The sequence below is a fragment of the Balaenoptera ricei genome, chromosome 12 (assembly GCF_028023285.1).
Source record: "Balaenoptera ricei isolate mBalRic1 chromosome 12, mBalRic1.hap2, whole genome shotgun sequence".
Lineage (NCBI taxonomy): Eukaryota > Metazoa > Chordata > Mammalia > Artiodactyla > Balaenopteridae > Balaenoptera > Balaenoptera ricei.
In genome coordinates this window covers 3,095,632-3,110,472 of record NC_082650.1, presented here as the reverse complement: position 1 = coordinate 3,110,472, position 14,841 = coordinate 3,095,632, and the positions used below count along the sequence as shown (strand labels likewise).

Below are 14,841 nucleotides of genomic sequence, written 5' to 3'. Positions count from 1 at the left end.
GGGAAGTTTGGGAACCTTTATGAGGCCTTAGAATTGAACAATTGTCTTTTCGTTTGATGTCCGGAGGTTTTTACACCTAAGTCAATGAAGATCCTGGTGAGTCAGCCGTAAACCCTTCTTCTAAGTGGAAAAAGGGCAGTAGTGAAAGGTTGGGAAGCGGGACCCTCCACCTCAAGGCCCTTCTCAAGCAGACCAGCTTTAGGAAAGAGGAAACATGGGATTGAGGATCTGGGAAAATGTGTCCATTCAAACTTTCACCAGAGAAAGACGCTCTGCAGAGAAGACAGGTGTGGATGCTCCTTTGCCCCCCTTACACCATGGATCGGACGTCTTACAGGCCCCCTTCCCCTGCGTTCACCTACGGGACGTTGCACCTTCTCACATGCAAGCGTCCAGCTGTAGGTTTTGTTTTGCTTTACTTGTATTTTTGGTTTTCTAAGGGATTTTGCTATTCCCATTAATAAATGTCTTTGTAATTACAGTGCTTTCTTGTTTTTATTTTTATTTTTTTAATAAATTTATTTATTTTATTTATTTTTGGCTGCATTGGGTCTTTGTTGCTGCGCACGGGCTTTCTCTAGTTGCGGTGAACAGGGGCTTCTCTTGTTGTGGAGCACAGGCTCTAAGTGCATGGGCTTCAGTAGTTGTGGCGCATGGGCTTCAGTAGTTGTGGCACACCGGCTCAGTTGTGGCTCGCGGACTCTAGAGCGCAGGCTCAGTAGTTGTGGCGCACGGGCTTAGTTGCTCCGTGGCATGTGGTATCTTCCCCGAGCAGGGATCGAACCCGTGTCCCCTGCATTGGCAGGCGGATTCTTAACCACTGCGCCACAAGGGAAGCCCCCTTTCTTGTTTTTAAAGCCAAGTTTTATTTTAAGAAGAATAATGTTTGCTAACACACATCTTCTGTCCGTCCGTGGTAGACAGTAATTACAGGTTAAAATGCAGGGAAGGATAAGAGGGGGGTAAGCTGTTCTCTATCTGTTTGTGGCCATCTTCTGCTGTCTCTACTGTCACCCAGGCTCAGACGCAGTGCCCCTCCCAACAATGTGAAATCCTCTTCAGATGCTGTCATTCCAATAACTTCTACTTCTCCTTTCCCTGGTGGCCTCTTTCCCTCCTCTTGTGTGACACAATCTTTTTCCTTTGTATGCTGTCGATGAAAATTCCTGGTGTCTCATAGGTTAAGTTTCTTCTTCTTGATAGATTTCACAGCATTTTTCAACTGGCTGATAGGACAAACTGAGGCCCTGATGTGTGCTCAGGATAAAACAGATCCATTTTAACACCATCCAGTTTTTTCTTTCTCCACCTTGACAGATAAGGAACTTGAACTTCTGGAGAGGTAACTAACTTTCCTGGGGTCCCACAGCAAGGGAGGCAAATGGACACTCATATCCAGGCCTTTTGTACCAAGTTGCAGGCTCCTTGTGCTATGCGGTTGCCACTGCCCCACTGCATAGCTGAAAAGATGCTATTTGGTATATTAAAATATGAACTCCTTGAATTTGAACTCTGGGTCACCTTTAGAAACTCAACCATGTCAAAGCCCTAAGTAGACGGTCCCTGGGGTCAGGACTGTGTGACTCCGTCTCCCCGCAGCCCCCAGCGTGGGGCAGGGCCACGTCCCCCGGCGGTGCCCCTGGGAGCAACTCCTCAATAAGCCCCAGCGTCCGAGTCTCAGTGGACCCAGGCCCCTCTTCGTCTACAGGTCAGTCATTGCTCATTAGCGCTCTGTAAGGCCTGGGAAGGGACGGGCGCTGGGGAAGGTCCTCGGAATATAGTCCCAGCCTTCAGAGAGCAGTCAGGGTGATGCAGGAGACAGACAAGCTTCCTGGGAAACACCTGCACTATGGGATCCCGGGATTGCAGCGTGTACCATCCACCCCTCACCTCCTTCCCTAAGGCCCCTCACCCTTCTCCAGTAGGCCTCACGCCTGGAGCCAAACCACTGAGGCCAGTTTACTTCCCAGTCCTACTTGGGCAGTGGTTTTTTAAAAAATATTCTTCCAATACTTTTATATCCAGAAATCTTCTGATCTGGGGTATTTCTACATGAGTTGCAATAAAACCTAGTAGGAATAAAACCCAGAAAAACTTTAAGTGGCAAATAGTTTACAAGAAGCACGTCCCACTTGGAAAGCAGGCACAGACACACTAAAAATACAGCCCTTTACACTTACATTCTAAGTTTACACTCTTTTAGAAAGCAGAGGTTCAGAATATCAAGCTTGAACCAGTAGGATTAAAGTAAGGATTCTGCCACTAGATGGAGAAATTGCCCCCGTCTAGCACAAGCGTGGTTCTGGCTCACTGCTGGGAAGTCTTAGCTGCAGGAAAGATATTTACAAGTGCCATATTGTTTAAATGACTGTGGCAACTACACCTTACATTTATAAACTGTAACATTTTGTCAATTCATTTTATGTATTTTTGCTTGAACGGGGTAGACATCCCATATTAATCTTTATGGCATCTGTATGTTCTACATTCTGTCATTACCATATTCATGATTCAGTGCTGACTATTTAACTCTCTTGAAAATCTTTTAACATTGTTTGCATTTTGTGGCAATTAGCATTGAGTAAATAAATATATGCAAATTTCACTTCCAGTCCTGCAACTGATTAGGTAAAATACTAAAGTCTGGAACAGATTGAAAAGCTTCTCCAGGACAGTCTTAACCACCAGCTATAAGGAACAGCAAAGTCTCATTCCAAAAGAGGAGAAGTTTGAATAATAACTAGACCAACCAAATTTTGCACATTGCCTTTATTTTGCAGAAAATGCTTTCTGCTGATTGTCTTTGGCTACATTGTCAGAAGAAAAATATAAACAGTTGTAGGTTTAACAGTACAAGAGATTAGCTACCTATGCGTAAAATAAACACATTCTAGTGGGCAGAGCTGGACATTTCCATTTTAACTACAATCTGCTGTCCTCAACTATGATTTAATTCTGTCTTTCACAGCTCAGCTCCAAATGTGACCCCTGCCACAAAGGGGACCTGAAGGCTACTTGAAAGCAACAAGGAAGAGAATTAAAAGTGTGCTTTTTATCTCACTAGAGTAGGACCAGTGGAGTTTACATATTGATGTACCAGAGTCACCTACGTTCGGTACGAGAAACAAAGTTTCTGCATGCTAGCAAGTCATTTTTACTGTGAATCACGGCGAGTTAGGCCAACTGCATTGCTTCCACACTTGAATTCACCTGCAGCACACGAGGACCCAAGACGGCACTGCCACCACCGAGGATGAACAAAGGTGGTGTCAGTGGGGCTCTCGATAAATAACAGAACGTGTATTCTCCTCTTATTTAAAGTGAGGTTAATAGGCCTTATTCCCTTCCCCCGCCCCATGAGCCTACCAATCAAATCAAGACTTGCTGCCACGAGAAAGTCATTGCATCTTTAAGACACAGGCTCCGGCTCACATGGACGGAGGTGACACGGGCGTCCACGAGGCTAGGAGGCGGGCTTGGGCCGAGGCATCGTACTGGCTGTCGGCAATATCTGTGGCCGTGGAGGCCCCTTCGTACAGTGGGGATCCCGAGGAGGAGGGAGCCGAGACTGGGTGGGCGAGAGAGGCAGAGTGGGCAGAAGAGCCTCGAAAGAACTGGGCTCCCAGCCCGTTGGACATCCCTGCCGTCTGGGCACCGGGGGTGATGGTGCCGTTGCTCACGGACCACAGGCTGGGGTACTGACTGAAATGGAAAAACGGAGAAACAGACGAGTCAGAGACCTGGGAAGGGGCTCCAGATCAGCTGCAGGAGGGGAAAACAAACCCCCCAAATCCCACTCCTGATAAGTGGGTCATATGGCAGCTTTCTTTCAAACGGGCCACTTCCTCTGTGTTATTAAACCACACTCTGACGTGCATCGAAGTTATTGTCTCATGCATTAACAATGAACAAAATCATTGAGACAGAATCAATAGCTAAAAAGGCTGCTGACGTAGACATAACTCCTGGCAGAGCAAAATACTCCAGCTTTGCGCTCATGTTCAGAATCCAAAATTCTCAGATATACTGAATCAGATGTTTCAGAGGATGTACTTAAGCGTCTGTTAACTAGCATGTCCCCCCCCCCCCCCCGCCGCAGTGATTCCTTCGAGGGAGACGACAGGCTTCTCAAACACCGAGTGGTGGGGGGTGAGCATCCAGGGGCTGCCGGATGGGCACCACATCTCAGCACGCGTTAGTTAGCCTGACCCACGGCAGAAAGAAGTGCACCAGCAGTGAGACCCGGAAGCAAACCCCAATTAATTAGCTTTATCACGTTAGCCTTGTTCTGCGACCACCTCTGAGGCTCTGTTTCCCCATCTCTGAAAGAAGGAATTGGAAATGGGTATTAAACCCCCCAGTCTGGGAACACAGGCTTGAATAGCATTACACTAGGCTACAATTTTGTTTCAGGAAAATGTCTCTCTCTTATAGTAGAATCCTTTTATAAATGAATAATGAGACCGTACGCTGTCGTGGGCTATACAGTTTACCAAGCCATGCCCTGCACTTCAGATGCACTTGAACGTGCAAACAGGCCTGAGTTAAGTGAGGTAGGTTACCATCCCCATTTTACAGATGCAAAGAAACAAGGTTCCAAGATGCACTGACATCCTCTAACATCCTCGGGGGGGGGCCCCTTTGTAACCTACAGATCATCCAATTTACAGCAGTTTTCTAGGTGTCTTCAGAGCCCTGGAAAAGCTTGCTGATTATGTATTGCTTGCTTTATTTTTAACAGTAGACAATTAGATTCTTATTTTAAAGGAATTGTTTCCTAAAAATAAAGAATTAAGATCTTAGGCAAATAGCGATATTTTGTACACAGAAACTGCGTTGCTTTTGGGGTCAAGATGCCTTGTCTACAGACTCAGTCTGCTGTAAGCCAACTTGTCCAATCATTTAATATCTTTGAGCCCATTTCCTCATTAGAAAATGTGGACTGACCTCTAGCTTTGTTATTTTAGTTCTCTATTATAATAATCCTATGAAGAAATGCAATACATTTACCGACCGGCTTGATTTCTTTAAGCCAATCTCCCTCTATATAATTTTCAAGTTAAGAAAATAGTCATCATTCTTTACAAGTTACCCAGCATATATGTTAAGAACATTGATTCTATATCCACAGAAATCCAACAAAGTTATTTCCTTAATTTAAATCTGCCTGTCAAAAAAGGTTCTGGAAACATTTCTGCAAAATTCACCTACTGACCCCAATAACCCTATAAAGACAGGCTGAGGCTGGGGTTATTTAGTGCCCTTTTCTTGAAGAAACAAGGCTCAAGAGACTTGTCCATCACAAGAACTAGTAAATAGCCAAGCCAGGATAGGGTCCCTGGTTCCCTTCCATTACAGCCCAGCTCCCATCCAGCCTGAGGGAGCAACTGGTCTTCCCAGAGAACAGGCTGAAGCAGGAACTCACAGCAGTCATGTAACCTGGGGTCCCCGGACACACCTGGCTAAATGGTCAAGTTATAAACAAAAACCCAACACCCATAAGTGAAGGGCAGAATAGAGGCCAGTGAGTGAGATGGCATGAAGTCATAGGCACTCAGAGTTCCCAGGACAGTTTGTATCATTCCCCAGACATACATTACCTAGAGCCCGTAGGAGGACCAGTATTCGGACTCATGGGGAGCATGCTGGTGTGGGCAGGCATTCCAAGGCTGGACCAATTGTCGTGGGATGGGAGCATGGACAAACATGCAGATGAATTGTCAGAATAGGCTACGGGACGTAAGAAAGTGTCATTACTGATGGGATCTTCCAAGAGTGACAAAATGCATTGAAATACTACCAATAGCTGGAGCTACCCAACACTGAAAACAAAATGTGTGCGATATTAAGTAGAGAAAACAGTCCACTAGCCTGCTAAATTGGTCATCAAAGGCTAATACTTATTGTCAAATGTATATATTTGAATATATTCCAGTACCCAGGCTTTTTCTTTATCATTAGATCAATAGCTGCCCTGTAGAAATGGAATCCTACAATCACATGATCGAGGATTAATTATCTTTAAAAATAAAATCAATGTAATTTTAACCTGCCTTTTCCCCAAAGGATTATTTCTTAAGAATTAAAAACCAGGCTTTAGAAACCAGGCAAAATCTAAAATATGATCTTCTAGCCTCTGGTTGGACAACTATTTCCTTCCCAAATAAGCTCCTTTCATTTCAAATCAGCTTTAATTGCTTCATTGTTTTATGGTGTTCATTAGCTTTTTCCCTCCTTTTGGAGCCAGACAAAATGAAGTCTGGGCAACCATGGTGTTAGAGAGAATTAGGTCCAGGGATCTTCATGGTCTGGCCCGCTGATCACAAGACTCAAGCCTGCACCAGGGTCGCCTGGGGGCTTGTTAAACCACCAAGGGCTGGGCCCACCCCTAGAGCTTCTGATTCTGTAAGTCTGGGGGCTTTTCAGATGATACTGGGGCTGCTGACCCGGGTACCACACTTGGAGAAACACACGTGCGTCAGTCAAGCTAGTAGCTCGAGTGCCTAGCTGGCCCGACATCATCACTTTCGAAGGGTTCATAAAATATCCAAACCTGGGCGCCTAGACATGGGCCCCTAGTCCTGGAGTAAGGATGCTCGAGCAATAACGGTCACATTCAGCCCTAAAGGCGCCCTGGACTGGACATCTCTGTGGTCGAGCCAGCAGTAACGTGGACATGAAAAGAAGGTCCCTCTTGAGCCGATAAAGGGCCTGCTCTCAGGAGCCCTGCAGACTGCCTTGCCCCTTCCAGAGGTCTTCCGGCCACCCGCAAAGCCCGGGCCTACTTCCGCTCAGGACTTACTTGGAGAATTGTTCCGATGCGCGTAAGGGCTGGGGTAGGGGGCTGGGCGGTGGTTCCTCAGGGCCGGGTACCTTTCACAGCCGTGCGTGGAGGGAAGAGAGAGGGGGCCTCCAAACTGAGGGTGAGGGGTGGCAGGTGGACACAGGGTGCTGGTTCCAGGAATCAACCACCCCCCTGCTGTGAGAGAAGAAGGCTGAGTACCTGACTTTTGCATCACTTCCATTATGTAAAGGGCAGGGGGGGAAGCCCCCAGAGGTCCAGCGGTTAGGGCTCCGCACCCTCACTGCCGAGGACCCGGGTTCACCCTGGTCAGGGAACTAAGATCCCACAAGCTGAGCGGCATGGCCCCCAGAAAACCCCAAAACACACAAGCAAACAAAAACTACTAAAAGGCAGGAGGGCAGAGGCCAGGAAGTGGTGGATCTTTTGCTCAGGATTCGTGAACACCGAGGACCCAGGGGAGTCTTCAGGTGCCACAGGCTGGCCGAGGTTTCGAAACCCACAGAACAGCCGAAACCCTGGGAGACTGACCCCCGACCTCAGCCAGCCCTGAGGCCTCCTCAACGCCCCCGGAATCCTCCCGGCCTCTTACGGGATGTTCCGTTCCCCCAGGCAGGTTAGCTTTCAGGGCCTAACTGCTGAGCTTGAATATAATGTAAAAAGAGACAGAATTCAGATTCAGAGCCAGGCGCATTCAGGACACACGGGGCGAACCCTGCAGCGGAGCCCCTCCGTGCCCCTCCGTGCCCCTCCTCCCACCCCACACTGTCACACGGAGGGGCTCCTGGCCTGGCTGGAGGGGCACCCATGTTCTGCTCACCTTTCTTCTGCTTTAGGCCCTCACTCTCCCCGCCTTACACATCAATCAGAAAATTGTTCCAACATTGCCCTGCCCTCCTTTAAAACTCCACTTTCTTCTCCGTTTCCTTTTTAACTTTTAAAAAAAATCAGAAAAACAACCACTAGAGGACAACCACTCTGGCTCCAATTCCCAAACTACAAACAATTCTTCAGACAACATCCAAATGAGGGGAAGGTCCAGATGTGGCCGCAAAGTTTGGGCTCCATCACTTGCCAGAGCAGTTGTTCATATTCTGCTCTATGACGTGGCAGCCCATGAGCCACTTAGGAGAGCTGTTTGTTAAATTAGTCCATAAGATGACAAGAAGGAGGGAAGGAAGAAGGAAGAAAGGGAGGAAGGAAGGAAGGAAGGAAGGGAGGGAGGGAGGGAGGGAGACAGGGAGGGAGGGAGGAAGAAAGAAAAAGAAATAGAAAAAGAAAGAAATACACACAGTTTGAGGAGGCGGCTCTGCCGGTCCCTCCAGACCCCTGAAGTGAGCAGCCAACACTAACTTTCCTCTCTCAGGGTCCCCTCCCTGCGTGGAGAGGAGGGCTAGACACAGCCCTTCCTCCTAACAGACTCTGTTGCAGACCTGCATCACTTCGCTGGCTCATGGAACTCCTAAAGGAAGCTAGACTTAAAGCAGACTTTCCCATCCTACGCTCCACTGTTTCCAGCATGAGCTGATGGGCCCTTCCCAGAACCGAAGCAGGCTAAGGGGAAAACCACACGTGATCATAAGCATCGTTCCAAACATGGCCCTTCAGTTTTCAGTCATTAACAAAAAGAGAAACCATCTCAAAGTGGATATAAGAGCCGGGCTCTCCTCTTGCCCAACACAGCAGGGTGTAAACACCCATCAAGGTGTCAGCCATCCATCCAGGCCATGGTTGGAGCTGCCTTGAAGCACAGCAAAAGAACCCCAGTAAATTCTCCCCAGGCTTCTCTGTCAGGAGCCCTGTGGGCTGGGGGGGCATCCGCAAGCCCCAGATGGAGCAGGGGCTGAGGGCCAGGTGCCCTGCACAGCAAAGGGCACCATGCTCCCCACGTGCACCCAGAAGCCCTGTCTGCTCCATCCCCAGCTTCCAGCTCCCAGCAGGCTAGCCCCCGAAACAAGGCGCATCTGGCCAGAGCGCAACAAACCGTACATGGGGAGTGCCCAGATTGCTGGCTGTCTCCAGGTTCTTCCATCATGTCCTTGTGATCGCTTCTGCCAAAGAAGTGCAGCGAATTGTCAAGGAGGACATTCAGAACATAGTATTTGCAGCAATAGTTCATCTTTCTGCACACTTCTTTGCTCAAAGGGTATAGTTAGAATTCTCTCACCTTTCCTTTGCATCAAGGAAAGCTTTTGCAAATGGATTGTATTTAATTTTAAGAGCTGTGATCTGAAAAACAAGAAGTTGCGTTTACTAGTATGTTGCTCATTCGCCACAGGATTTAATTTGGCACCAAGAAATCAGGAACCACCAGCACTCCCCTTTAAATATTCAAATATAATCAGATCTATTTCCAGGTACATTTTTCTATTTGGATCTGAAGTAGCCGAGTAATCGTCATATTTTATAAAGAAGAGCACAATTATGAAAAGCTTCTAAGTGCTGATTTTCCGAGTGGAATTCACAATGAGTTTAACCTACTGCTGACAATATTCTGTGTGCATCAACCAAACAAACAGGGCTCAAAACATAACCCGGGTCTGCTTAGGAATAGTGACTGCTAGTTCTAGTTGGCAGTCAACACTGACAACTTGACCAGCTAATCACAAACCGCCTGTACTTTGGGGTCAGACTTAGATATGGATTTACAGGCACTAAACTGTATTCTGTATCTAGTTGACTCTTCACACCACAGATTTGGAGGGATGCCCCCAACCCTTTTAGGAAGATTCGCAGAGTAAGGAGAGGCCCCCCTTTCTCTGAAGTCCCGTTCTTAAATTCTTACAGTCCTTTAACCTAAATGTTTTATTCACCTTTTCATTTTGAGCCTTTAGTGGATGCTTCGAGTTTTGGATGCTTTTGTGGAAAACTAAAGGGGAAAGTGCTTGAATGAGTACTTATTTTAAAACTTTTCTCCCGCTGTCCCAATTTTATAGTTACGGTAAATTACTTGAAAAGGCATTAATTATCAGCCTAAAAGTACAATAATCACACAGGCTCTTGGCATTCGCGGGGAATCTCCCGCATCCAGAATCATCCAGACCGATGGCTGCCCGCGCCCCCCTCACCTCTTCATTCTGATAAGCGGTCACCGCTATGAACTGGGTCTCCGGGAAGCAGTGGCTGGTGATCATACGCTGCGGACCCCCAACTCTCACGATGTGGATTCGAGGCTCATACTTATGTAAGGAGTTCAACATGATCTGAGACACATAAACACGGGAACGGTGATCATCAAAGTCCTACCGTTAAGACAACAAAACATCCATATGTCCTGCTGAGGAGGAGAAAAATACATCCAAGATGCAGAAAATCCTGCAGCCCACAGGAAAATGTCTTTACTGTTCAGGTTGGTAGGTTTCCCATTAGGTGCTGCTCTCACGACTAGTTTGGAAAAAGGAACGTGGGATGCTGCACACCATTAAAGGCAATGAATGCCCATCACGAAATGCTTTGACCTGGTAAAGTTCTAAGGCTTCCAGGGCAGCTGCAGACAGCTTTAAATGCCTGAGCGAGATCGCAGCTTACGGGAACACCGGGTCTCCCAGTATCAATCCCCAGGTAAAGACGTTCTGTAGAAAAGGACAGATTTACAAGTTTGTTCAGACTCCACGCAGTAAATATGTGGACATATTCAGCTCTAAAGCGACCGTTGACTACCAAGACTGATATTTTCTCTACCCTTAGGAAAGTTGAGGGCTAGGACGCAAAAGTTCCCCAAAACTTGAGATCCGCCTGAGTGCTCAAAGGGGAGGCTTTGCGCCCTCTCCCCGCTCTCCAGGCCTTGGTGTTACCGTCGTCAGTTTACTATAAACAACACTGCAGGCTGAACTGAGGAAGGCAGATGTCACCTCCGTGCACGCAGCGCCCTTCCAAGGCTCCCCGGGGACAAGGTGCAGAGTCTCGGGGCCCCTCCTCGCGTCGTCCGCCACCCCGTCCCCGCACCCCCTCACACCTACCTGGCCCCCTCCGTTGAGCTTGTTGGTGAGCTTGACTTTGCTGAAGGAGACCGGCGCCTTCATCCAGTGCGCCCCGAAGTTGGGCGAGTCGGGATGGATGTAGACGCAGCTGGGCGCCTGCGGCTCAGGCTTGCCCCCTGGCACCCACTCCCCGTTCACGTACTTCCAGCGGTGGTTGTCGGCCGCCACAAAGTCCAGCAGGAAGGAGTACATGGCGTTGGGGTCCAGGCCAGACACGTTCACCTTCAGCACCGGGAACATCCTCCTGGAAAGGAAGGAGCGCAGCTGGAGGACCCCGGCTCTGACCCGTTAGAACGAAGAAGGCAGGGGCATCTGCATTTGGAGCAAAGAGGAGCCCCCTTGGGACCTTACAAAGGGGACGCCCGAGCTCCCCCCTTCCCCGGACTCTCCTAGATCCACAGGCGCCCTCCTCACTACCCCCCGGCCTCCAGAGGCGGGGCGGGAGAGGACCTGGCAGAGGGTTGCAGCAGCCGGGTCCAGCCCGCGGGGTGAGCGTGGGCGAGGCGCGGCTCGGGGGAGTCCCCCGGGAGTCCCTCCTGCCCAGAAGAGTGAGGATAACGCGAAGAAGTCCCAGAGGGACAATTAGGGGCCACAAGGGTCTGTTCCCCAGTCTGAGCGGAAACGAGCAAGAAGACCGGGAGAAAGTGTTGGAAGGTAAGGAACTCTCCAGCCCGGCTGCCCGGCCCGCCCGAGCGCGTGGCACACGCCGGCTTGGCGCGCGCCTACCTGCCGTTCTTGGTCACGATCATCTCGTTGGTGAGCTCCTTGAAGCGCAGCCACAGCTCGCTCTCCTCCAGGCCCACGCGCAGCTCGCGTTCCGTGGGGTCGCCCTTCTCGCTGCCCGCCTGCAACTCGCTCTCCACGGCGCTCAGCAGGTGGTCCACGCGGTACTGCAGGCTCTTCCCCGCGCCCTCGGCGCCGGGGGAGCTCATCCTCCCGCCCGCCCCCTCCCCACCGCCCCCCGAAGCCCCGACTTGCTACCCGAGAGCCACCTTCGCCCCAGTAGGCGGCCGCTCTGCCAGGAAGAGGGGCCGCTCGGGCCCAGACCTGCGACGGCGCCCGGGTGCCAGCACAGACCTGGGAGGAGGGCGAGGATAGAGATCCGGGGGGGAGGGGCGGGGGAAAGGGGTGGGGGGAAGGTTATTCCACTTGAACTCCCGCAAGGAGCTACTGGAGGAGGTCTCCGGGGAGAGAAAATCGCCCCTCGGCATAAATAGAGCCTCGAGAGCCGCCGAGGGGGGCGCGGCGGATTGGGCCGCGCGCCCTTTGAAGTGCCAGGGCCGCTGCCCATTGGCCGCGAGCGGCCATATCAGACGGAGCCGGGCGCGCCGCGGAGGCGGGGGGCCAACAATGGGCTCCCGCGCCTGCTTTCTGTAAATCCGGAGCCAGGCCCCGCGAGCCCCGGCCCAGCGCCTACACCTCCGCCCTCCTCCAAATGTTTGCACCTCCATCAAAGCGGCCGGGCTGGCCCCGAAGGCCGGGAGGGGATGGGGGACGGACGGGGTGGGGATGGACGGGCAGGGCTCCCGAGCTCGCCCCGGCACGCACCTCGCCGAGGAGTTGCCCAGCTGCCCGCGAAGCTCCCCAGCTCTCGCGCGCGGGGCCCTCCTCTCTCTCTCGAAGCGCACCCGGGACCCCGCAGGTGTGCCAGCCTGGAGTGGCACCGCGGCTCTCACCTGCGCCCGAGCCGGCGTCCGTCCCGCGCCAGCGACCATCGCGCACAGCCCCGCTTAAGGGCGCGCCCTGTGCCTAGCCCGGGTCGGGCTGGTCTCCGCTCCTCCGAAGGCCCAGCCCGCCGCCGAGCCCGGTCCCGTCCCGACACGTCCCTCGGCCCGCGGCGCTTCAGGTGACTCCGCTAACACCCGCGACCATGGATCAGCCCACCCGGCGTCCCCTGTTCTCCGCAACCCTCGCGTGTCTGGAAAGGGAGGGCCCACGCTCGGAGCGTCTGCCCGCGGGCCCATCCAGCGCCCCGAGAGCGAGATAGGCCGAAATCAACCAACGACCCCTCTGGGGATGTTTTCTCGCTCCCCCCTTATCCAAGCAGGACTTTGAGGACGAGGTCTGTGCGTGCACTGAGTGTAACCCGAGAGCTGGCTCCACTTCTGTGGGGTTTGGTCTCTGCTTTCGCGGAAGGTGGGAGTGGGAGGGGGCGGGCCGGGCTTTCCCGGCGAGCCGGGTTCCAGGTGCGTCTCCCCACCCGGCCGGCCGCAGCGCCCGGCCGTGCGGGGCTCGAGTGGTTTATTACCTTTCGGGGAGAACCTCCGCGAGGAGAGCGAAGGAAAGGTGACAATGAGCAGGAAATAGTTCAATAGGACCTCTTCAGACAATAACATTCCTCCTAAAACGGGACCCCAGGAAGGGGGACGGCAGCAGATGCTCGGCGTCGGGACGCGGTCTGCGCGCCTCGGAATCGCTCGCTAAAGAGGGCGCGTGGTCCCAGCCTCGGTGCCCCGCGTCTGCTCGGCGCTCACCCCACCTCACGCCCTCTGGGAAAAGCCACGCCATCGGCGGGGCACCCATTGCGAACAACCCTGCGCCTTCGCCAGGGGTCTGGCTCTGCGGGGAGGTCGTGGAATCTGCGCCCCGCGCTCACCGTGCCCTGCCCCGCGCGGGGCCGGGCTCGCTCCGGGGTCGAGGACGCCGGGGGACCGCGGGAGGGACCGCGCGCCTGCAGCCCCCTGGGGAGGGGTGAGCGCGCTCGCCGGCTGGCTGCCTTTCCGCCCCCCTCCAGATGGGGCCTGCGGAGTCGCGAGGCCCGGCGCACCCCGTCACTGTCGCATTTCTCAGTTTCTTTTGTTGTCTAGGATGCAAGGAAATGCCCAGGGAGCTGACCCGAGGGGGAGAGTTTCCTTCTGGAAAGAGGCACCAAAAGGACCTCATTTGCTCCCGGGACCCAGACCCTGCTGAGTCGCCTTCCACCCGGCCCTTCGGGCCATAGGCTTTGGGGGGCTTTCCGGAGAAATTAAAAATGTCTAAAGGTCATCTGTGCGGTTGAGACCTCCCGAGCCTGCGCACTTAGAATAAAGGGGGGTGGGTGTGAGGTGGAGGGGGAAGAAGCGTGGGTACCAGGCAGTGGGGGATCTCTAAAACCCCCGGCCGGGAGCCAAGTTTAGGACACTCCTTGACACCTAAGGCGGGAGCTCTCTTGGCGCTGATGCTTCGGGGTCGACTTTCCCAAAGGCTGGAAGCGCGGATGAGGACCCGCGGGTTTACCAGGTCGCTCCAGTAACTGTGGTTCCGATTTCAATTCGGCTTCACAAGCGGGAGGGGGCACGGACAAATAAGAAGGAAGCCCCGGCAGAAAAGAATGTTAGCTCTCAAACGTGAGCAGCGACATTTCTTCCCTCCAGAAGGAAGGTCCAGGCTTCCAGAGCGGCGCGTGGAAAGCTCAGCGCGCAGCTGGGCGAGACGCCGGGCCTTAGGGGCTGCGCCGTAGCTGCGGAGGTCTCCCGACTGTCACCGCCTCGTATTTTTCCTTTCTTCTCTGTGCCTGATTTTCTGGATCTTTGTTCCTTGGTTCTCAGGATAAGCGTCTCCACTCTCCGGGCCCTTTCAATGAAGGCTACCGTGCATGACAGTTTACAGCCAGAAACTTCCTCCCGCCCAGCTATAAAGAATTCCCAGTTAATAACAAGGTGCTTCCTTGGGGGGAGGAGGGGCCAGGGCTCCCCAGATGTTTCTTTCCCAAGATCTTTCTCCCGTTGGGAAGTCTAGCCAGCCGGCCCAGAAAAATAAGTGAAGGCCTTACGGCTGGGCCTTAGGGTCCACCAATAACTTAGGAAACACTTTACAAAAAAGCACATACACACACACACCGCTCATATCCCAGAGACGCGGTTTTCCCCAGACCCACCTCCCTCTCAAGCAACAAAACCATTTGTCTTGTGGGAGCGGGTATCAATGGTGCCATAACAGGCTCAAGGGCAATCAGGGCAGGGACAGCGTTGTGGGACCCCCGCCATGCCCTCCAGTTTCCTTCTTTTATTTTTTCTTCTTCCTTAAAAAATAAATTGATTTTTGATTCTATAATTTGTGCTCACTGTAGACTATACTATA

General features: G+C 52.2%; 1 protein-coding gene across 3 annotated transcripts; it reads right to left on the bottom strand.

Moving 5' to 3' along the window:
- Window positions 1-3,428: 3,428 nt before the first annotated feature.
- On the bottom strand, window positions 3,429-11,714 carry TBXT (T-box transcription factor T). 3 transcript variants are annotated; one of them, XM_059941854.1, is made up of 8 exons: window positions 11,509-11,714; window positions 10,762-11,026; window positions 9,871-10,005; window positions 8,970-9,031; window positions 8,792-8,853; window positions 6,803-6,979; window positions 5,601-5,730; window positions 3,429-3,702 (listed from the first exon to the last, which is right to left on the bottom strand). In XM_059941854.1, exons 1-8 carry the CDS (start codon window positions 11,712-11,714, stop codon window positions 3,429-3,431), a joined length of 1,311 nt encoding a protein of 436 aa, XP_059797837.1. The 3 variants fall into 3 exon arrangements, with proteins under 3 accessions (XP_059797837.1, XP_059797838.1, XP_059797839.1); XM_059941855.1 differs by having other exon boundaries at window positions 6,803-6,976; XM_059941856.1 differs by lacking the exon at window positions 6,803-6,979.
- Window positions 11,715-14,841: the final 3,127 nt, after the last annotated feature.

Excerpts from the sequence above, each read along its gene's own strand:
- TBXT (XM_059941854.1), bottom strand. The coding sequence starts at position 11,714 with ATGAGCTCCCCCGGCGCCGAGGGCGCGGGGAAGAGCCTGCAGTACCGC. Across the intron at positions 9,032-9,870 it reads CCGCTTATCAGAATGAAGAG|ATCACAGCTCTTAAAATTAA; the intron begins GTGAGGGGGGCG and ends CTTGTTTTTCAG. Across the intron at positions 8,854-8,969 it reads TTCCTTGATGCAAAGGAAAG|AAGCGATCACAAGGACATGA; the intron begins GTGAGAGAATTC and ends CTTCTTTGGCAG.